This window comes from Baudoinia panamericana (assembly GCF_000338955.1).
Source record: "Baudoinia panamericana UAMH 10762 unplaced genomic scaffold BAUCOscaffold_4, whole genome shotgun sequence".
NCBI lineage: Eukaryota > Fungi > Ascomycota > Dothideomycetes > Mycosphaerellales > Teratosphaeriaceae > Baudoinia > Baudoinia panamericana.
The window spans coordinates 850,755-872,707 of NW_006911260.1; the positions used below are offsets into that span (position 1 = coordinate 850,755).

A 21,953-nucleotide genomic window follows, 5' to 3' on the forward strand; every position below is an offset into this window, starting at 1 on the left:
TCAATTCAAGGCAGCGGCGCGCTAGCTCCGGTCCCGGGAGACGTTGGACCCGCGTCCGCGTGGGCAATAGCGAATGAAAGCAAGGCGGCTCCTCTGCCGACTCCACACGGCTGTGCATCCGAACCGTATCTGGAACGAACAATGGCCTCGGGGCAAAGGGGTGGGCCATCATTTTCTGGCACTACAGCCTCTACCATACCGCACCGTACCTCGTAGCACTTGTAACTACCGACACGAGTACGTTCTCCCACATTGAGCGTCTTGATCGATTCCTGCGACAATACGAACAAACACACCACGCGAACGCGCCCCACACGGCCCACTTGGATTTCACGACCAGCCACATCTTGCGCGATAGACCATACGGCACTACTCTAAGCATCTCACCATCAAGCAAGCGCCTCACGAGCTTCGATAACCGTCCTGCACGTGTACTAGGCTGATACTGTTACCGTGCATGATCGGCCGCGTGCGAACAAAAGGCAGCGTTGTGGGCCGAGGGGCCCTTGGACCGCATGTGGAGGACGGACAAGATGGCACGGCCGAACCCTGTGCGAGCAGGTAGGATGGACGATAGCAAGCGGATGGGTCTTGAGCAATACGTTACTCATGACTGCTTTAGATACGATCGATCTTCAAGATCAAGACCATCCTTCGGCGGCGCGACACCAGAAACAGCCGTTACAGAACGGACTCGCACCGCATCAAGCATCACAACTACACCATGTAGTAGAAGAGAGGCAAACCGAGGAACAGTCGCTAGCGGACGCATGGAACCACACTGAAAACTTGACCGAAGAGCCGAGCGCGATCGATGAGGCGCAAGCTAACGCTGATGCCGCCAATGGAGTTCACCAAGACGGCGAGGAAGGAGGCGAGGGCACCGACGGTGAGAGTGAAGGGGATGATGACATGATGGATCGAATATCGAGCTCTCCGAGCATTGACGATGGTGGGTACTCCCAATCTTCTTCAACTCCACACAAAATCAGCATGGCGGTTGCAGCGTGCTTGAGAATATGGCCGACTAGAACGTCAAGTCTGTCGCCTTCTCCGACACCTACTGCAACCCCTACACGTGAGGACTTCAACAGTTCCACGGATTCGTGCTCTACTGCAGACTCTAGCCCATTCGTCCGGACACCAGAGCATCTGCCGCTTTGTCGACGGCTGTGGCCGGAGAGAGAAGTGTCGCCGTTGTCGAAAGCGATGGATTAGGAATCCAATCTGCCTCTTGACGAGCAGTCAGCAATCTCTTCTGCGGTTTTCCATCAGTGCGATGGAAGCGTACGCTTTTCAGAGTCCGAGCATCATCGTGGTGAGTATTCTGGGTTACACGACAATATGTCCGAGCTGGACGACGACACGGAGACTGGCAGTCGGCTTCAAGGTCCGCTTGATCGGTTTCAGGAGGATGGCCACTCTGAGCGTTCTGTCATTGTCCGCACGGACGCCCGACCGATCGAAAGTCCGTTTCGGAGACATTCATGGGCACGCACAGCCGCGAAACTGTTCGAACCTGGCATCGCGGAGTCACCAAGCTTGACGAGTCTAGGCAGCGTCGACTTGGCGGACGTGCTTTTACCGGTTGACGACCCGCTGCTCGACACACCTCCCTCGCCGAACGACAGTGACTCCTGGGAAGGCGTCTCCGACACCAACCAACAATCCTCCGACAATGGCCAAGTCAACGATGATGCAAATGACGTTTTCTTAAACCTTGACTCTCCTTACGTTGATCATGGATGGGGAGGCGAATGCTTACGCGAGGCAGAAGACATCGACTTTGAATTCGTTTACGCATTACATACTTTCGTTGCGACGGTAGAAGGCCAAGCAAACGCTACCAAGGGCGACACCATGGTGCTGCTCGACGATAGTAACAGCTATTGGTGGCTTGTCAGGGTGGTCAAAGACAGCAGTATAGGTACGTTCCCAATTCTTTATTGTGATAGCCGCTCCGAACGGCTGACCGATACACGCGCAGGATACTTACCAGCAGAGCACATCGAGACGCCGACCGAACGACTTGCACGATTGAACAAACACCGCAACATAGACGTAAGTCAAGACGTATTGCCGGTACCGTTCTCTTCGCAGTGCTGATGTATGCTACCAGCTTTCTGCTACTATGCTTAGTGATAATTCCGAGAAGACACGAAACCCTGTAATGAAGGCCATACGGAGACGGAACGCCAAGACTGTGCAGTTCGCAGCGCCAACATACGTCGAGGCCTCCGATTACGATTACTCCACAGAAGACGAAGAGCATGCCATGAACGAACCTTACGGTGCTGGCGCCCAGGTAGAAGAGCCTCAGCAAAACGGCCACGTTGAAGACCATGAAACCATTGCCACGAAAGCGGATGAGGAGGAGGAGCATTCGAGCATGCAGTCGAAGCGTGCATCTTTCGATCGTGAACAAGCGGCTACAGCAGCACTGGCGATTGAGGAACCACAACTCAGTCCGAAACTTGTCGACAAAACCGAGGCGGCACCGCTCAAGTCACGGAAGGGCACACCACGAAACACAGACTCTTTCCTCAAAGACGATACGATCGAGACCCGGAAAATCACGCTCACGCCTGGCTTACTTCGGGAAGACAACGCATCGACAAAGTCGGTTTCGTCGGAGAGCGCACGTAGTGGGAGCACGGAAAATCTAGTCAAGGTCACTTCACCGACAGAGCTAGCCAAGAAAGAGAGCAAGGGCGCAAAGAAAGAGAAGCCAAAGGGCGGCATGCTGAGTGGTCTATTCAAGAGCAAGAAGAAGGACAAGAAGAGCAAAGAGGACTTTGGGACTGAAAGCGATATGGAGAAGCCTTCTGTTGAGATGAACCGGTCGGAATCACCCAAAGCCAGCCCTTTGACAAGCGGCGGGACATCGCCGATCGAGAGGTCTCCGAGCGCGAATAGCGTTGAAGCGCAGAGACAACCTGCGAGCAGAGCGAAGTTGCAGAAGCAGCCGCCTCCTGGTAACACCGCCGCGCCTGTGCGTGCGGCTACTGACAAGCCCCAGGGGGCTATTGTGGCGGAATTGGAAGGCAGCGAAGTCGCGCACGAGATGGCCGCGGCAGAGCAGCAGCTCGCACCACGTCAAGCAACACCGCAACTGGAGGAAGAAAACGCGTCGCGAAGTTATGAAGAGAACGCGGAGCCTACACCTGCCGCCAAGCCGAAGAAGGAGAAGGTCAAGCGGGCCAAGCAGCGCGTTGAACTCGATGACTTTGACTCACCGGTGGATGAAGACGGGCCGAACCCGTTCAAGGAGCAGGAGGAGAGGCAGCAGCACCAGCACCAGCACCAGCACCAGCAGCAGCAGCGTGTCTCGTCGGAGAAGGAAGTGCAAGACAGCGCGCCACTGCTCCAGCCTACCGACGCCATGCCAGGGACGTTCATGCATGGGACGGAGATTGTGCATGTGCCTACGCCTGGGGACCTGATCGCCGCTTACGATGGTGGGTTGGAGGAGAGCTTGTCGAGCAGTCCGGTTATTGTTGAGCACCCGTCGCCTACTGAACTCGAGAGTGGTCCGGTTCACCGGGCCAAAACGCCACAGGCGCAAGACACGGAGGAGGAGGAGGAGGAGAGGGAGGATGATGAGTCCACGCCGACTGCACCTCGTTCCCCGGAGACAGATGTCACTAGAAACCCAGTGGCCACAGCAACTGCCCCTATAAGCACCCAGACCCCAACAAGAGAGCTCTCGGCAGCAAGCACCGACTCTTCACGACTATCTCCGAACACGCCGTCAACGCCGAGCATAAAGGAGCAAGTATGGTCAGACGTCGGTCTGCGCTCGTGGCTCGACGATGGCTCGGAGGTGCGCGATATGCTCGTCATGATACATGATAAGAACGGCGTGACGCCCATCAGCGTGGATCATCCGCTCATGGCTGGCTTGTTTGTTAATGAGCGCAAGGGGCTGGACAAGATGATGGGTGATTTGGATGGGTTGTTGGGCAGCTATCTGCAACGGAAGGGTATCACGTTTGCGTAGTGCCAGTATTGCGGTATGAGGGCACTTCGGGTTTGGTGCACGCCTTGGCATGAGATGATGGGATGAGCATACCCCTGGACGTATGTATAGAGCATGACTTGGGCGGACAGCGGTCAATTACATTCTGTACATAACACCTTGCTGTAGGCTTCGACGCGTGCGCGACGTGATACGTTTGACATTTTGCGTCGCCCCCCAACGCTGCTTTCCACAGACACCTCGCGATGGAAGCCTACGCCCTCTGATGAGCGGCACTCATGCTGCTCCCTCTAAGCGGCCCACTGCTCGCCAGGAGTGAAGGCGCGAAGATGTGGTGGCAGCTTATTCTCCTTTCGCGCTGCTGCAATTCCGTTGGCAGTCAAACCGGTGCCTTTGGGTACGGCCAGCTCGACATGCTGACCGTTCGGTGTTTGCAGCGGGATGCGTTGAGTTTGTGCCGGAGACACACTCTTCGTTTTAGGAGAGCTGCCACTTGTCGAGGAGGCGGTTGTGGCGTGCTGGAGTGTGAGCTGTCGAACCAGGTCTTCGAGCTTCTCAATGCGCGCTTGGCCGTTGGCGATCAAATCAAGCATAGCGTCACGCTCGTCGAAGAGGGTGTCGATTTCGCTCCGCATGGTGGTTGTTGAAGCTTCAGGCTCGCTTTCTTTGACTGGTTGCTCCTTCTCAGCAGCCGCGGCGTCCTGAAGTTTCTTTACCTCGGCACTCAGGCCGGTGATGCTATTCTGGTTCGCCTGGAGGTCTGCTTTGCAATCCTCAAGCTTGGCCTGCTGGGTGTCGAAGCGAGCCTTGCTGGTAGCGATGCGCTCCTCGTCTTCCCTTGACGTTACGACCTGGTTCAAGGCTTTCAGCTCGGCTTCCACCGCGTCAAGGCGGGTCTCTGTGTTGTTGACTGCGTCTTCGTTACGCGCGAGGCGGAACATCTCATAGTCGAAGAGTTGCTGCACCTCGACATCGCGCTGTAACTCGTACAAGAACATCGCTTGCACCGCCGAGGCTGGGGGGAGACGCGTGCTGCATGAGAGGCCGATTTCGCGGAGCTTGTCCACGCTGTAGTGTCGCTTGGTCTGGCCGGAGCCTTCATCGTAAGGGTTAGGTCAGTCATGCTTCGCACAAAGCCACGTGTTTGCGACCAAGGAGAAGGAGGTCCGCACTTCTGTCATTCACCGAGCTTTGACGGCCGTGCCAAAACTTGCAGGCCTCGCCATCCAGGCAATATCCCCTTTGCAGCCACTTGGGGCACTCACGCCGGTGCTCTGGTGACGATCCTGATCGTTGTAGCGTCAGTAACCATTCCCTGCGAGAATTGCAATGCTACTCACCACTGCTGTATTGACCGCCAGGCCCGAAGCGAACAGCGGCGTCCTTCTCCATATCGCATGTTCCAGTAGCTCAGGTCTCAACCATAACGTGGGGTTAACTGCTTATACTGAGAGGCGTGTGCGGGTTGTTAATGTGGGGCCGGAGTAACAGAAACGAAAAGGGAAGGAGCGGAATATTTGCAAGCTCGTGCTTGCCTTGCTCTACTCCCGGAGAACAGCTTCCGGGAGCTTCTCGCCATTCGTGGCATCCGGTCCGTTTGGTACCAATGATTGTTGGTATGCCTACAGATTTGGAGACTGTGCATCCACTCATAGATCATGAAGGACTAGGTAGCATAGCCACATCACAGGAGGATATACTGCGAACAGTCCTCCTTTGTCATGACGAAGGCCATGACAACCAGCGTATACCTCTGCACCGGCACCATGTTCTGGCTCCGATCGTGGTTGCGGTCTTGAATCACGCTGCAGATGGGCTTCTATGCTGATGCCACCCGAGGCTGCTTATTGACTGCTGTTTCCATGGCGTCCACCAACGACTTGCATAAGCATGCACACTTATAGTCTCCCCTCTCAAAAAGGAATGGGGTCCATATAATGTAGCACATTTGCGCATTGATGAAATGCTCGAGCGAAGTCGCTCTGCCAGCCACCGCAATAAACGCGTCGACCGTTTCGGCCCGCCTGCAGTGACGAAAACGCCAAGCCAAAACAGCTCAAAGCGCGCTCGCATCGCGTCTCTACATTAAAGGCACGTCTTCCCTTTGTTGCTACACATTACAACCTCGACTTGCATCACCGCCTCGACCTCATTGTGCCATCGACACTTGCATATCACCACTCAGCATACATAGAGCAACGCAGATATGAGCATAGAAACGACGCCTTCAAAGAAGGTAGCCACAACGCCGCCCTCTCCCATTCATAGCGCCCTTCCACTGATTTTAATGCCAGGCTGCCTCGGCTTTTGCGGGTCTGCAAATGGAGTCGCCAGCAAAGAAACTACATCTGTCATCCGAAGCGGACAAGGAGAACATCCTCGACGCGCAATATCGGTCAGATGAGGTCGCCGTTCCCATCAAAGGCATACCCGTTCTGGAAGAGGTGCCTGTACAGCAACCAGAACTCACAGTAGCAGAAGGCATCAAAGAAGATGAAGCATCAGAACCGATACTACAGGAGAACCCGCAAAGATTCGTCCTTTTCCCCATCAAGTACCACGAGGTAAGTGTCGCGTCCCATCCAGACACAACGCGCTTTTACGCGTAAAGTGCTTGCATCATCCCACCAACTCCGCACTAACGCATTGTCATAGATTTGGCAGATGTACAAGAAAGCCGAGGCGTCCTTCTGGACAGCAGAAGAGATCGATCTATCTAAAGACCTTCACGACTGGAACAAGCGACTCAACGACGACGAACGGTTCTTCATCTCGCATGTCCTCGCCTTCTTCGCCGCATCAGATGGCATCGTCAATGAGAACCTCGTCGAACGCTTCAGCGGTGAAGTGCAGATCCCAGAAGCAAGATGCTTCTACGGCTTCCAGATCATGATGGAGAATATCCACTCGGAGACCTACTCCCTCCTCATCGACACCTACATCAGCGAGCCGAAGCAAAGACAGTACCTTTTCAACGCCATCGACAACATCCCGTGCATCCGGAAGAAGGCCGACTGGGCCCTCCGTTGGATCAGCGACAAGAACTCCACCTTCGCCTGCCGACTGATCGCCTTCGCAGCAGTGGAAGGCATCTTCTTCTCCGGCTCATTCGCATCTATCTTCTGGCTCAAGAAGCGTGGCCTCATGGCCGGTTTGACCTTCTCCAACGAGCTCATCTCCCGTGACGAAGGCATGCACACCGACTTCGCCTGTCTGCTCTACTCTCACCTCAGACACAAGCCTTCCAAGGAGCTAGTCACGAAGATCATCACGGAGGCAGTCGTCATCGAGCAGGAGTTCCTCTCCGATGCTCTCCCTTGCGCCCTGCTGGGCATGAACAGCAAGCTTATGTGCCAGTACATTGAGTTTGTTGCCGATCGTCTCTTCGTGGCGCTGGGCCTGAGTAGGCACTACAATGCTACGAACCCTTTTGACTTCATGGAAAATATCTCACTGGCAGGCAAGACCAACTTCTTCGAGAAGCGGGTCGGAGACTACCAGAAGGCTAGTGTGATGGAGAAGAGCAAGAAGCAGCAAGCGAAGAAGGCAGTTGAGAGCGGTGCCGAGGCTGTCGCCGCGCCGGTGATGAACGGCGATTTTGCATTTGACGAGGACTTTTAGACGCTTGCTTTCTGGCTGGTGCTGACGGCGTTTGGACATGGACACGGCTGGTAAACACGCCGTCACTGGGTTTGGGTTGCATGCTGTCGATTCCATACTGTGCTACTGATTGCATACCTGTTCACGCAAGGCGTACGAAAGGATTAAGATCAGATACTGAATACGATTATATCTCCATTCATCAAAACTTACTCCTATCAGCACTCGACTGTCTAATGCTATGGCGCCCCACTGGCATTGCGCCGAACGCCTCGCTAAAACTTCAATTATTCGCGCAAGCATGTCCCGCAAGTCGAACTGCCACATCGTTGACACTACGTCAGGTCCATGTCCGGCAACCACATCACCAACTCCTTGTCCGCCGAAGCCAGCTGATTATGCCGCGGATTGTGCGCCACGACCGCGGCAGGTTTCGTGCACGGCAAATCAACCGTAGGCTCCAGCACACGACCTTTGCCTTCAGGCTCTTGTGCGTCCCAGACCAGCAGACCAGGTTTCGAGGACCCAGCGGCACCTACAACGTAGCGACCGTCGGGCGTGAAGCAAGCATCTGCCTGAACGTACGAAGCATTTCCGTCTAGTAGTACATCGCCGGGTGCTAGACGGTGGGTGTTCCCACTGGGCCGGTGAAGGTAGTGGATCAGATCACCGCTGAAGGCGTCGATGAGGTAGTGGCCTGGGCCGTTCGTGGAGATGAGCATGTATTTGCCGTTGTTGCTGAATTCGATGCCAGTCCAGCCTTCGGCTGGTCGTTGGCCGAGGTGGATGTACTTCTTCTCCGTCTCCAGCAAGTCGAACTCGGCGAAGGGAGGCTTGTCGTAATTCTTGAGGTCGTACAGCAGGATTTGCTGCGCGGGCGTCGAGGCGATGGCGATGACGCTCGCGCTTGGGTCGTAAGCGACCAGGTAAGGCGCTGCGTCGAAGCTGAGCTCGCCTTGGGGGTGAGGGGACCGGAAATCCCACAGCTTGACTGTGTTGTCGAGGCTGCCGCTGAGGAAATGGTCGCCACTTGGACTAAGGCAGAGGCTCGTCACTCTCCCCTGGTGGCCTTTAAAGTAGCGGATGAAGTTGTTGTCGTGCATGGACAAGTAGCGAATGCCATCGTCAATCTTTGTGCTGGCGTAGAGGACTGACATCGGATGATGTGTGAAGCGCGCCAGTGCCGTGCCATACTTCTGCGATTTGAGCTCTTTGGCATGCGCGCCGGCTTTGGCGTTGTAGAGCTGGATCGTGTCGTCGGAGCGAGAGAGTAGTAGGAATTCGCCGGTGTCGTCGAAGTCTATGCTTGTGTATGTGGTTGTTGGTGGCGCCTTGAAGAGTTTGCTCGGCCGATAGTTCTGGACAACATCTTGCACTTTCGTGAACTGCGTCGTTGCGTGATCGGCTGTCATCTTATCGGCCTTCTTACCGACTTGGTAGCATGAGAGTACGTCCAAAAGTGCACGCTTACGAGTTTGGCGTGTCGTGTGTCGCTTTTGCCCCTTTGGGAAGTTAAGTGGAGCTTTGCGGATCAGCCCTCGTCGATCACAAGGATCGTCTGAAAGCCTTCGCTCGGTGCCCTACTGTAAGACCCGCTTACGTCTCGCTACTAAGCACTCAGTCATTACAGTGCCGCCCTATAAGAGGTGTACAATTCCCCCCGATTATTCTGCAGATGCTGTAGCGTGAACGGACGGTCGAGGATCTGAGGCGGAGACGAGAGGGTGGACAGGAAGAGGCAGCTGGCATGTCGACGACACTTGGCTCATTCATTGCTGGCGGCATAGCGGCATGCGGCGCGGTCACGGTCACACACTCCTTCGAGACAGTTAAGATCCGGCTACAGTTGCAGGGCGAGCTGCAAGCGAAGCAAGATGCGCCGAAACTGTATCGAGGTGTGCTGCATGGCGTTAGGGTGATATACCAGAATGAAGGCATGAGAGGGCTGCTACGCGGATTGAGCTGCGCAGTACGCCAAGAGTCCAGGCGATTGTGACGGACTTTTGCTGACCTGCGATCGCAGTACATCTACCAAATGACGCTCAATGGCTGTCGGCTTGGCTTCTACGACCCTATACGAACGTCGCTCAATTCACTAGCTCTCAACAGAGACCTCTCCCATATGCAAGATACACGCGTGAAGCAGTACCAAAGCCTGCCTATTAACATTTTCTCTGGCGCCACGTCTGGTATCCTCGGCGCGGCGGCCGGCTCGCCTTTCTTCCTTGTCAAAACCAGGTTACAGTCCTACTCGCCCTTCTTGCCTGTGGGCACCCAGCATCAGTACCGCAACGCGTGGGACGGCTTGAGCCAGATCTACCGAGCAGAAGGCATCCGCGGCCTGTATCGCGGCATCTATCCTGCAATGGTTCGGACAGGCTTCGGGTCTGCCGTGCAGTTACCGACATACTTCCTCGCGAAAAGGCGGCTCCAGTCGTGGTTCGACATGCCAGACGGAGCGCCACTGCATTTGCTATCTTCCACGGCGTCTGGGTTTGTGGTGTGTGTGTTCATGCATCCTCCGGACACGGTCATGAGCCGAATGTACAACCAGACCGGCAATCTGTACTCGGGCGCTTTCGATTGCTTGTACCGTACGGTCAAAACTGAGGGGATTCTGGCTGTATATAAGGGCTTCTTTGCACATTTGGCGCGTATCTTGCCGCATACGATCTTGACGCTGAGTCTGGCGGAGCAGACCAACAAGCTCATGCGACGGTTCGAGGAGAGCGCTCTGGGCATACCGGACAAGACGAAGGCCAAGATAGCATAGTGTCGCGTGCTTCACGTGCGTGCTTCGCTCAGACGGCGCCCCGAAACTGATCTATCAGCCCACCAACTACGCCTCTTCGTCGCACATGTTCCCGGTTGGTCTCGACGCCCGTTGCTATTCCCGCTTCACCTTCCATTCTCCGCCTCAGGGAGTCATAATGCTCTTTCTGTGCCGCCCCACCAAGCAGCCAATTTGGCACCCTCCACCTTGCCGCACCGGGCAAAATCTCTCTTCGGTAAGCAAAGCCTATTAGCCAGCCAACGGCTGCCGCAATCGCAGAGCCGGGTAACTGTGAAAGCGCAAGCTGCAGCGGTAAAAGGTAGGAAGTCGACTTCGAGGTCAAGTCAAGGCCGTACTCCCTTTGTGTCCCGGCCGAGGTTGATGTTGGGACGCTGCTGGAAAGACGGTATTTGTAGAAGTAGGGAATCGCTGCGTGATATTGTGCAAGCAAAGCGAACACGATCGGGGTCGGTCCAGCGGGCAAGTAGTTGATGCGGCCGAAGCTCAAAGGACGGATGACGAGAACAAGCAGAAGCGGCGGCAACAGCGTAGTGTATGGGAGTGTGGACAGTATGAAGGACTACCTACCTGTCAGCCTACCTTTCTGGCTTGACTCTGACTAGCCGTCTCCGCCTACAGCAAACTTTCTGCTTCCCCACAGCCGTTCAACGATCCGCAGGTGGTAGAACGTCATGGCAGCAAAGAGAACCTCTGTACTGTTCGTGTAGCACAACTGCCACGTGAGCAGCCGCCAGAACTGGCCATAATCGAATAGATGCGGCCGGATTTCGATCCAGAGATAGTACTTCGTGTCTGTCACAGTAGCCAGGATTGATAGCAAGACAACGCTAGCTACGAGGCCTTGAGAGATTGGTGCGTTGCTGAAGCCTGAAGTAAGCATGTTGCTGGGCGTGGTTCGTTACAACAGGTGCGATCTGGAGCATAAGGATGCCTTACTACCACAAGCAAGCGGTCGGGCTGGTCGGGCCTTGGCGGATAGAGCGGGACAGGAGTTCTGGTGAAGTTCCACCGTTTGGCCAATCATCATGGGGCATGTGTCATTCATGCAACCAGTCTTGGCAGCAACCGTGCAACCGCCGTGAACCTCCACTCTTGCCATGGCTTTCATCGTTCACTCCTCGCCAACGCACCATCGACTCTCCACGTCGGTAACGAATGGAGTATGTGGCACTTTCATGGCTTCCCGGCTGGAGCAGTTGAGCAGCGTAAACACCCGTACCTTCGCTACAGATTGCAGTCATGAGAGCGGCAATACTTGTTGGGGTGGGTGTTTGACTGACACCGTGACTCACTTGACCGCGCCGAGTGACGGCGGGCAGAGCCTCTGCGCAACGCAGGTAAAAACAGACCGCACACAATCGCAGGAAACGGGAGCTATGACTTCTGATACAGCAAAGAGATATCGATTGCACAAGAAGGCGTGAGAGTGCGGCATGGCGCGAGTATAGGAAGAGATAGCTGAAGTGCTTTGATTTGCAAAGAGAACATGCGACTGTCCCTGCGGCGGACGGCGCTCTTCGCCAGCCAAACCGACCGAGGCTGACCCGATGGGTTTTTACCGAGCGAGTCCGTGAGTAACGACGTGGCTGAATGCTGATGAACAGATATTTTTGAATTGTTGTGTCGAGAAACGCTGCTGTGGCAGCTGTCGCCACCACTGGCCACTCAATCGCTTAGTGCCAGACACTTCTCCTGGCTGTGGCAATGCGCGCACGAACGAGAAATCGCAAGCCGGGCTCAAGAAGAACACACAGGCATTCGCTTGCAACTTACTCGTATTGTTGCCGCCTGAGGATTTCGAAGCCGAGCAGCGCGTCGCTTGTGCTAGCGCGCATTGGCCTCGGGGGAACTACGGCCAGCGAAAATCGCACAATATATATCTGAACCGCCCGGGGCTGTTGAATCTGGAATCCGTGGTGTACTTGGGATGTTCTTGATTGCCAGCATACGACTCGAACTTCGGATGGTGTCTCTGAGTTCTCTTCGTGAGAATTGCCTGTCATACGGGGCCAAGCTGTCGGCGAGTATTCTTGGGCTGCCATATGAAACTGCGTAAATGCAAAACCTTGGGGTTTTCGATAGCGCTCCGTGCTTCGGCGCGGTGGTGGAATCTTTTGCTTGCCCTACAGATCAGGCCTAACTCTGAACAGAACCATCTTTCTGTGCATGGGAGCAAGACTTTGGGGCAGTGGCTTGTTGCAATGCAGTGGCTTGTTGCAATGCGTACTTCAGCGGTATGCACACTTTCTGGTAAACCTCCAGCATAAAACCCACTTGCAAGCGCGGTCGTAGAAAGGAGACTGCATCTTACTGTGGCACAGGCACGCATATGGCACTTAAGGTAAAGCATCATCGATCGCCCCCTGCCCTTTCTATTCTATAGCAAGCTCGCGCACATTACTTCTCAACCTTCGCTGTATCTCGTCTTCGAGCCACAACATGAGGACAGCGGACACGCCTATTCATAGTTCCCATCTGAAGCGAGGTTTAGCTTGTTCTCAGAGCCTGTCAACGGAAGTCGGGTAGGCGATGCACAAGACGAATGACATATCAGCGACTAGGCGGAACTAGTGTCACTTCACGAGCAGGAAAAGGGTGCGGCATATGTGTGATATAGTAGGCTCAACAAGATTTCTAGAGCGAAGGCTCATTTATACTGCGGCCACTGTCTGGCCTGCGCGGCAGCATTCGAATGATGAAGATCTTGCTCGCCCATCGCAGCAGCATCCCAACGGGCAGCGTAGCTAGCTGTTTTCCCTTGATACGTCAGCGGTCGTGATTGCTCCGCATATTGTGCCGGAGGGTAATGCCGTTGCTGATGATTCGGCGATCGCATCGAAGGCATGTCCCCGTCATGCTGCTCCTGGCCGTAACCCGCTTGTGGCGATGGCCTTCCGTGAGTACCGTAGAATGATTGCTGAGCATGCTGAGGCGAGTAAGGCGGCGATGCAAACGAACGTGGTGCGACTCGCATCTGTAGCGTATCGTACGGTGAGCCTCTGTTCGGCGGCAATTGCTGGGTCCGTATGCCTGCATGTTGATGGCTCGACGGCGTCTGCGGCGAGTAAGGTACGCCACGAGGCTGTATCCCGTAAGGGTGGTGACCATACTGCTCAGGACTCACAGGCATCCCTGGGTGCACATGAGGCGGTTGCGTCCAAGGTGGCTGTCCTGCTTGTTCCGGGCGCTGATACTGTACGCTGCCGTTCCACGCCGTCTGCTGGTCGGCATACGGCTGTGCTGGATAGTTGCTCAGCTGTTGATCGAGCAAACCAACACGGTGATACCGTGGCAGTTCCGAGCTAGTCCTTGAGTGGGTCGGAGACATCGAAGTATGTGAGTCTTCTCGCCTCCACCCTGGGTTCTCGTAGTCCATGCTAGAGCGAGCTTGTTCCGGTGCTTGATACGCGCCCGAGAGTCCCGATGATGGAGGTTGCATCGGGTCATAGAAGCGATCGTTGTTGTGATCTGACGCCGGCGGTGGCGTGCCCCAGTATGGCTGCTGCGTCGGCAGTGTCGGTTGGCGTGTGCTTGCTGTCGGTGGTTCGGCATATGGCAGCTCATGTTCCGGAGGAGGTCCGATCGGTACCGGAGCTCTACCGTACGATACTTCGGTTGGTCTAAACGCTTCCGGTATGTCTCTACCAAATCCGGCCACTGTAGGCCGGAAGGCGTCCGGTATATTTGCTTGTTGTAAGCCTTGACGGAAGCCGCCACTATGTAATCGTCGGTACTGCGCCGGACGCTCACGCTGCAGCTCGATTGGAGGTGTGTGCATGTGTTGTGGCGACATTGGCTCGACTGGAGACTGTCCGCTCTGCGGGCCATAGTACTCCCTTGGACCCGGCTGTGTATTTCGTGGCACTGCTTCAAGCTGAGGAGTCCTTCCTGAAGCTACAGTGTTGGCAAACACGCCGTCATAGGGATGGTGTACCGCTCCCTGCTGGTACGCCGGCCGCTGCTTGAACGACTCGACATCTCGTGTCTCGAGACTTTCCTTGACGGAGGGTTGCCTCTTTGTCAGCTTGTTGGGCTTGATGGTATTATGGCCTTGCGTGTTGGAACGTGCGAACAATGCACCAATACCAGAGAAACGCTTCTTCTTCGCATCCGTCACCGGCATAGCCGCAGACGCTGAGCGCTGTACCTTCTTAAGCATGTTTCGCTTGGCAACTTCATCCGCCTGCGATCTGCCGCTGGGGTCTCTGCGTTTGTCAAGCGGCGCGATCGAGCTCTCTCTGCTGTAGCCGGTGTGTGAGGCACTTGGTGAACGTTTGAATGCCTCCCAAATGCCTGATCGACGGTTGGGCGCCGAGCCTCCAGTCTCCTTGAGTAAAGCTTCAGCACCGTACAAATCCATCGTGTCCAGGCCATACGAATCGGTGATTGCATTGGGCGGTGGTGCGCCAGTGGTGGTATCAAGGCTGTCAGCACCTGTACGAGAGAAGCGAGAGAAGCGCTTCGGATCGACTTCCACAGAGTGCTCGGTGTCGGACGGTGCTTGCGACAGTCGCAGCCTCTCATACTCGGTGGGCTGCACGACGCCAGAGCTGCGAAATACAGGATGTTGCTGAAACGGTGGTGTGCTTGCAGGTGGGCCGCTGAACGCGCTCAGGTCCACCCGTACGGATTCTTCGGAGGCCTCAGTATTCGTTTGGCTCGGTTGCGGAGCAGGACGGGTGTTCTCGTTCCTTGTAGTAGGAGCAGCCGCGCGGTAAGCTTGCTCTACCCGACCGCGGTACGAGCGACTCATGAACCCTCGCGAGTCCAAGCGGTCGTCTGGTCCGAGAGCCGGACGATGGTCGTGCCGCCGCTCATTCTGCTGCGAAGCGCCAACGGTCTTCTCTGCTGCGGGCGTAAAGTCTTCTCGAGGTGGCGCGATGGTACCAATCGGACCAGCGGGAATAGCTTGCGAGCTCATGCCCACCGCCTCTGCAGAATGCTCCCCTATACGGTCGCCCATCGGTATTAGCCTGCTAAAGCGATTGTCGACAACAGTAGCCGGACTCGCTATGCTCGAGATCGAGGAATTGTCCGACTTGTTGTCCCCAAAGTCATCCATTGCATTCCCGATTGCAATCTGGTCCTCAGCGGACACCACACTAAGCCGATCGGTAGCCTCAGCACCGGCCACGACTGGTCTTGACACCGCACCATCCTCAACCGTAACATCTTCGGCATCCGTGGGAGTCTTTGCATCTTCCTCATCGACCCTTTTTGGTGTGTTTGGGACGCTTGGTTCCTCTATAGCCATGCCACGGAATATCTCATCGTCCGGATTGTAAGCCCATGGAGGAAGGTTCAGAGGTTCCGCCACAGGCGTGCTGTCGTACAAATCATCCGATGCGGCCGTGACGGGTAGAGCGGGTGGGGGCGCCATAAACGCGTCAAGCGCTTGCTTGCGTCGCTGACTGGGTAGCGTAGCAAGAGCGCTCACTTTGCGCTCGAACTTCGGCCTGTCCAATACTTCTCCCAAGACTGTCCTTGTGTTGGTGTGGACATGGGTCTCGAGTGCCGACTCGCTCGATGCCTGCCCTTCTTTGCCCACATCAACAGGAAGTTCGGACGCTTCTTCTGATAGTTTCTCTTCTGATTCAGCCGCGATACGCTTCACGGGCGACTGCTCCAAACCAGCAAAGCCTTCCACCACCGGGCTAGGAAGAATGCCGAGTCGTTCGCCAGGCCTAGAGGTAGTGCCTGTGGCAGCAGTACCAGCCGGCGCCTCCCACGCCTCACGTCTTCGACCATGGAGCCCATCTAAGCCCTCCGCAGCGTTGGCGCCCGCGCCCGCTGCGGATTCATTCACCCTGGTGAGATTGTCAGGCACAACCGGGACCGCCTCATCATTCTCTGTGCCAGAGGACTTGGCCACCGGCTCGGGATGGTCCAGCACAAGACTAGTCGGTCGCGACCTCGATCTAGTCGTAGACTTGGATCTAGAGCGCTCCCTCAGCCGCTCGAAAGCCTGCGAAAGTGGTCGACCAGCGAACGAAGAAGGCGTCTGCGTCCTCCCCTCAGACGGAGAAGGCGAGGGTGAAACGCTAGGCAGAGGCGGTATGGGCGCTTCCGAACGCGATGCGAGCGTAGACGACACGGCAGCGGTAGGCAAGGGTAGGGAAGGAGGTGGATGAGTTGTGGCTGCGCGTAAAGAGGGGACGGGCGAATCTTTTGGCGGTGGGACGGGAGGAGGTGCAAGGGCCTACGGAGAAGACTTACTATAAGCATGATATTCAGCTTCGCCAAGACCAAGTGAAGAGTGAGGCAGATAATGAGTCCTTTTCGGAGACAGTAGTATACAACAGGTAATGAAACGCCGCTTTTGCGCCTCGCTAGGGGTACTCGCCACGAACGGCGGCTAAGAAGCATCCCGTTACGGAAAGGTGTTGGGTGTGGTCATGCCTGCCGAAAACGCAAAGCACATTCAGCAGACGATCTGGCCATTCCCAACTCCGACCTCCGTCCTCCAAGATGTCATGTCAGGAAACAGGAGAAAGAAGTCATCATACCTTCGCATCGCCACCAGCACCACCTCCGCTCTCCCTCCGACCCCCAAACCGGGTCTTCCCTCGCTGAAAGAACCCTTTGGCTCCCGCCTGCGCCTTCCCACCGAACATTCCCGCACTCTTTATAAACTCCTTCCCCTTCTGCTGCATCTTCTCCCGATCCACCATCTTCGGTCCGCCCGAAGCGTCTCGGCTCGGGGTCATAGGTAAAGCCGTGACGTCGTCTAAGCTACCCTTCCGCTCCCCGTCCGCAGGATCACCGAGTGCGGGAGACGACGAGGGTCCGCTGACGCTGCCGAACTGCTTCCCAAACTTCAAGAGACTGGGACTATGTCGATGACGGAAAGTGCCAGAGGTAGTCAGAGCGTTGCTCTTGACCGGCGTGAGGGAACTGTTGGCGAGCTCCGGATGCCGCTCCATCATCCCCTTCAACCAGTCATTCAGTCCCGTGTCCATCTCCGCAAACGTCTGCCGCGTTTCGTTATACGCCTGTATCCGCTCGGACGTGGCCTTGATGGCAAGGATCTCGCGGAAAGGGGGCACGCGCTGTCCGGGAGCAGAGCTGCGTTTGGCAGCAGCGGTCGAACCGGAAGGGGTCAGAGGCGAAGAAGATACTATTGTGTTGTCTTTCTCGGGTATCTGCGGTGGTGGCGCATCAACGGATGGAACATGGATACCAGCAGCGGTGTCGGATTGGTAGTAAGAGGGTAGACGCGTGGACTCCGTATCAACCGAAGCCTGCCTCGCCCTTTCCGCATCACGATCGTACTCGTCGACCATGGGTGAAGGAGCCCGATGCTGAAATCCATGCTCCCCCCATGTCTCACTCAACTGCGACAAATCCTCATCGTCCCTGGATATTGCCGAGATAGGGCTCACAAGACTCCGCTGCGATTGTTGCCGTCTGTGCGTCGCTACAACCTCCTCTTCATCATCCTGTTCCTCGTCATCCTCCTCGTCCGCATTCATAACATGCAACTGCTTGCTCTTCGGCCGCTCATACGGCGCCTCCGGCTTGACCTCCGGGCTCTGCGGCTCCGTTTCCGGTTCCGCAATAACAGGCGGCGGCCCACCTAACCCCGGCGAAAGCACATGCTGTCCCTGCCCTCTCTTCTCAAAGCTAAAGCGCTGATCAAGCATCATAGGCAGCGACTTGCTCTTCTCCGCATCCTTGACTTCAGCAGCGGGCTCCGGCCGCAGTCCAGCCGCAACCTTCCTCTCATTATCAGGCGCGTCAAGCGCATCTTGCGTCCTCTCCGCATCCTCGAGAATGCTCTGCCGCTTGATATCGGCCCGCTTCTCCGAGTCCAGACTCCGGACGATCTCCTTCCTCAAGCGGTCGCTCTCGGTGTCACCGGCGCCTGTATCGGTGCTGAGATGTGGCAGAAAGGCAGGTCGTGATTGAGTCTCCTCCTCCGCAGGCATAGCATAATCCCTCTCCGCCACCTTGTTGGTCTTTAAGGGCGAGACCGTAGCACCGAAATAGTTGCTTGCGGGTCGACTTCCATTCACATCCGTACTACCCCTCTCCCCTCCAAAATAGTTGCTTACAGGCCGACTTTGATTCGCGTTCCCATCCACTCCCGGCGGCGGCGGCTGAGGCCCATAAAGCGGCGCCTCAGGCCCAAACAACGGGGCATCCTTAGCCGGCGGTGTCGGTGGCGCAGACTCCACACTAACGACACTCACATCCGTAGCCGCACTCTCATCCCTCCTCAATTCGGGCCTCTCGGGCTTCAGAAACCTCTCTACAGCACCGTAAGCCGCCTTAGCAGCAGTGGCCAACTCGGGCTGCTTGACTTCCGAATCCGGCCCGGAGGAGCCAAAGTCACGTGCGTGTGAGTTGAGGCCGGTCATGGCGGTGAGGCTGGCGCCGAGCGCGGCGCCCGCGTCTTTGACTTGATTCAGGGCGGAGACGGCGGGATGTTGTTGTTGTTCTTCGCTTGACGAGTCGGTTGACCGGTGTTGAATTGTGCGGGATGTGGGTGTGAAGTCGATGGGCTCTTCTTCTTCATCCGCAGTCGCTGCTGGGTCAGGGTGAGCAGCATGCTGCTGACTCGGGCTATCGAATTGACGATGCTGGGTCGGACGACGCGTGGGTGTGAAGTCAACGGGTTCTTCCTCTTGTGCAGTTGCGGGCGCGGGCGCGGCAGGAGGTTGTTCGCCACGCGGCGTAAGCAGGGCAGAGCCCTCACGCTTCTCTCCAACATCGCCTCCTACTTCACCCTCATCTGCCATAGCGGGCGGCTGCTCACCCGCCGGTGTGGGCGCATAACTGACCCACTCACCCGGCAAGTGCGGTCGAAAACTAGGCTGACTCTCCAGCGGCGCAGGCCTCGACACAGACAGACTTCGTTCGCGACTCTGCTCGTACTGCGGGAACAGATCCTCATCCGCGCCTTCCTCTCGCCGCTCTCGCTCCAGCTCACGCTCAGGCTCAGGCTCGGCAGCGAGCAAACTGCCACTCCCACCCGTCCCTCGTTTCTTCAGCGCCAGATTTTCCTCACTCCCGTTTGCCCGGAACTGGCTCCAGCTGGACTTACTACTAACGACCGAGTTGCGTCTGGAGGCGTCGTCGAGGTTGTTATAATTCTCCGCGATCTCCCGCACACGGCCGACTTTACCAGGGCTTTCGGGCCGTTGGCTGCCGTCGGTGCCGACACGCGCTATGCCGGGTGAGACTGGGCGGGGCGTCACGGGGGAGGCGGCGGAAGAGTGGGTTTGTAAGAAGAGTTGTTGGGTTGCAGCAGATGCTTCGGCGACGGGAGGGGAGAAGGAAGCTTTGTCCGGAGAAGCATTGACGCTGTGTGCGAGGTCGGCTTCGCGCACGCTATAGTCTGTGCCGCTACGTGCGCGGCCGGTTGTTGGCAGATCGATGTGTGGGAAAGCTTTCCCTGACGCGTGGTGCGGTGCGGGGGCAGCTGGCTCATCATTGACAGGCTCGAGGTGCGGCATGGGTACCTCAGCAGCTTGGTCTGCGACGTCAGGAGCTTCCGCCGTGCGGGCGCCATCCTCCACCATCGGGGTTTCGACCTCGGCAGCCATTGCTTGACTTACCCTTCTACTCGAGCTGTCCTCCAACCCCGGAGTCCGCGCGGGCGAGTTATCATGGGAAGGTGGGTCTAGACTCCTCCTGTAACCCGGCTGGACGACTGAAGGTGAGGCGTGCGCAGTTTCGACGCTGACGTTGCGACTGTGGCTAGGTGATGGCTTGCGCGGAATACGATGTGGCGTGCTAAGTCCCGGTGACGGTGATGGCTGTTCAAAGCCGGAGAGCGGTCTCGGCCTCGGCGCCGTCATCTGCGTCAAAGGCGATGCCTCTTCCGCGGCGGCGAAAGGAACACGGCTCATGATTGGACTTATACCGGCCGTGGTATCAGTGGCCGTGGTATCGCTGCGGCTAATTGTGCCGCTGGCTCCATGGTCGTCGGATTCTGAGTTATCCCGAGAAGGCGGGGTGTCTTGAGACATCTTGGTATCGAAGTCGAACGCTGTGTTTACCACCGAGCGGAAGCCGGTGCTGGGTGTATGCTGCAAGTTGGAGGCCGGCGACCGAGCAGTTGTGGATGATGAGCCAGTATTCAGCGCAGGAGGGTGAGGTGTAGCACCGGTATTGAGCACTGGCGCGTTCATAACGCGTTCAATGGTGCTCTGAAAGCGACTTTGTTGTGGCGAAACAGGTGTGGCTTGCGGCTCGCGTTCCGGCTCATCGCTCTCTGCTAGCTTCGAAGTTACGCCGTGCAGGAAATCGCTACCGAAACCTGAGACGCGGCTTACAGGCGGTAGCACAGGACTCGTTTGCTTCTCCGTTGGCTCACCGAAGCTATTCGTTACCGGCAGCGTCGAGAGTGGCTGATACTCAGGCTCGTGTCCGAGATCCTGCGGCACACTCTCCGTCCTCGCCGCTCCCGGACGCTGTGGCTGTGCCAGGCCAAGCGGTGATTGCTCGTGTTGTGTGTCCTCCTCGTAAGTCTCTGCGTGCTCCATGACGGGCCCTAGACTCGGTCGTCGATCTATAGATGACGCCGGAGTGTCTGTGTTTCTGGGCACACCCAATCCACCACCAACTGGCGGTGACGTGGAGCCAGGAGCAAGAGCGTCTCTTTGTATCGAATCCATGCTGGGTCGACTAGAGTCCATACTCTGCCGCTCCCTCTCCTTCTCCTCCGCCATGCGCTTGTATATTTCACTAGGCCGGATGAATGGCAGCGGCTTATCCATGTTGCGTGATCCACTCGCGACGGGCGGCGCAATTACAGTATTATGCGCAGGCGCCCTCGGCGAATTCGCAGTTCCAGCCGTCTGGACCTCTCTGTGTACTGGCGGCGCAGGACTGGCGCGTGTGTTCAGAGGCGGAGGCGCGAAGTCCGGGTTGGTAAAGTTCCTTCCCCTCTGCCTTTGGTCTTCCTGCTCCACAACCGGCGGCAACGTGGATGCACCGCTAAACTGCCTCTTCTCATCGCCCGTATCGAAGCTGTTCTGCCGGTGCACATGTGAAGGCATTGGGGGTGCTGGCTGTTCGTCTTCGTACCCAGCATACTCGTCGTACGGATCAAAGCCGCCCCAGTCATCGCCATCGTAGTTATATGTCTTGGCTTGCTGCCATTTCTGGGTGCGATGGCGGCCCGGGATAGTCTTGAAGGAGACGGGCTGTTGCTGCTGTTGGCCTGGTGGAGGGTTGGGCCGAGCCATGTTCGGGGATGGTGTAGTGCAAGGTGCGCGCCTGGAGGATCTACCATGGGTCGAAGTTCATGATGTGGTGGGGTGTGCGCATGTGTGGCCTGATGCGTGACGGCGGAAGCTCAGCCTCAATGCGTGGCCAGGCTGCTTTAAGCTATTACTGGAAGAAGTATTGCGACACAAACGGAGGTATTAGTTTGATGGTATACGGGGCGAGATAGAGGCAGTGACTTGCACGATGACACAGGAGTCGGGTGGAGGTAGTGAAGTAGTGAAGGCTATCAAGTTACGATGGGCGCGGTAGTGGTGGTGCTCAGTGCATGGGAGCTCCAACGCGAGTCTCGGACCCTGTCCAGGTTTCATCTACGGTACGCAAACCTACGTCTTCGCTAGATTG

The 21,953-nt window shown here is 56.6% G+C and overlaps 9 protein-coding genes across 9 annotated transcripts; 4 read left to right on the forward strand and 5 right to left on the reverse strand.

Moving 5' to 3' along the window:
* The first annotated feature begins 149 nt into the window (after nucleotides 1-149).
* BAUCODRAFT_32149 (uncharacterized protein) lies at nucleotides 150-4,206 on the forward strand. The gene is made up of 5 exons (XM_007676223.1): nucleotides 150-561; nucleotides 623-952; nucleotides 1,775-1,927; nucleotides 1,988-2,061; nucleotides 2,120-4,206. The coding sequence occupies exons 1-5, from the start codon at nucleotides 534-536 to the stop codon at nucleotides 3,998-4,000; spliced, it is 2,466 nt and encodes an 821-aa protein (XP_007674413.1). The 5' UTR covers nucleotides 150-533; the 3' UTR covers nucleotides 4,001-4,206.
* Nucleotides 4,207-4,269: 63 nt separating this feature from the next.
* Nucleotides 4,270-5,371, reverse strand: BAUCODRAFT_121045 (uncharacterized protein; the record flags this gene model as incomplete). The annotated part of the gene is made up of 3 exons (XM_007676725.1): nucleotides 4,270-5,075; nucleotides 5,152-5,265; nucleotides 5,320-5,371. 3 exons carry the CDS (start codon nucleotides 5,369-5,371, stop codon nucleotides 4,270-4,272), a joined length of 972 nt encoding a protein of 323 aa, XP_007674915.1.
* An 814-nt stretch (nucleotides 5,372-6,185) lies between these two features.
* BAUCODRAFT_66775 (uncharacterized protein) lies at nucleotides 6,186-7,600 on the forward strand (the record flags this gene model as incomplete). The annotated part of the gene is made up of 3 exons (XM_007676433.1): nucleotides 6,186-6,215; nucleotides 6,274-6,543; nucleotides 6,635-7,600. The coding sequence occupies 3 exons, from the start codon at nucleotides 6,186-6,188 to the stop codon at nucleotides 7,598-7,600; spliced, it is 1,266 nt and encodes a 421-aa protein (XP_007674623.1).
* A 314-nt stretch (nucleotides 7,601-7,914) lies between these two features.
* BAUCODRAFT_146720 (uncharacterized protein) lies at nucleotides 7,915-8,991 on the reverse strand (the record flags this gene model as incomplete). The annotated part of the gene is made up of 1 exon (XM_007676726.1): nucleotides 7,915-8,991. The coding sequence occupies one exon, from the start codon at nucleotides 8,989-8,991 to the stop codon at nucleotides 7,915-7,917; it is 1,077 nt and encodes a 358-aa protein (XP_007674916.1).
* A 335-nt stretch (nucleotides 8,992-9,326) lies between these two features.
* BAUCODRAFT_67402 (uncharacterized protein) lies at nucleotides 9,327-10,352 on the forward strand (the record flags this gene model as incomplete). Its single annotated transcript, XM_007676481.1, has 2 exons — nucleotides 9,327-9,548; nucleotides 9,603-10,352. The coding sequence occupies 2 exons, from the start codon at nucleotides 9,327-9,329 to the stop codon at nucleotides 10,350-10,352; spliced, it is 972 nt and encodes a 323-aa protein (XP_007674671.1).
* Nucleotides 10,353-10,380: 28 nt separating this feature from the next.
* BAUCODRAFT_67115 (uncharacterized protein) lies at nucleotides 10,381-11,253 on the reverse strand (the record flags this gene model as incomplete). Its single annotated transcript, XM_007676457.1, has 2 exons — nucleotides 10,381-10,932; nucleotides 10,990-11,253. 2 exons carry the CDS (start codon nucleotides 11,251-11,253, stop codon nucleotides 10,381-10,383), a joined length of 816 nt encoding a protein of 271 aa, XP_007674647.1.
* Nucleotides 11,254-13,020: 1,767 nt separating this feature from the next.
* BAUCODRAFT_121050 (uncharacterized protein) lies at nucleotides 13,021-15,753 on the reverse strand (the record flags this gene model as incomplete). The annotated part of the gene is made up of 1 exon (XM_007676727.1): nucleotides 13,021-15,753. The coding sequence occupies one exon, from the start codon at nucleotides 15,751-15,753 to the stop codon at nucleotides 13,021-13,023; it is 2,733 nt and encodes a 910-aa protein (XP_007674917.1).
* A 141-nt stretch (nucleotides 15,754-15,894) lies between these two features.
* Nucleotides 15,895-16,591, forward strand: BAUCODRAFT_414728 (uncharacterized protein). The gene has a single exon (XM_007676728.1). It carries the CDS (start codon nucleotides 16,037-16,039, stop codon nucleotides 16,502-16,504), a length of 468 nt encoding a protein of 155 aa, XP_007674918.1. The 5' UTR covers nucleotides 15,895-16,036; the 3' UTR covers nucleotides 16,505-16,591.
* Nucleotides 16,592-16,686: 95 nt separating this feature from the next.
* On the reverse strand, nucleotides 16,687-21,865 carry BAUCODRAFT_32156 (uncharacterized protein). The gene has a single exon (XM_007676224.1). The coding sequence runs from the start codon at nucleotides 21,566-21,568 to the stop codon at nucleotides 16,874-16,876; it is 4,695 nt and encodes a 1,564-aa protein (XP_007674414.1). The 5' UTR covers nucleotides 21,569-21,865; the 3' UTR covers nucleotides 16,687-16,873.
* Between the last annotated feature and the right edge of the window lie 88 nt (nucleotides 21,866-21,953).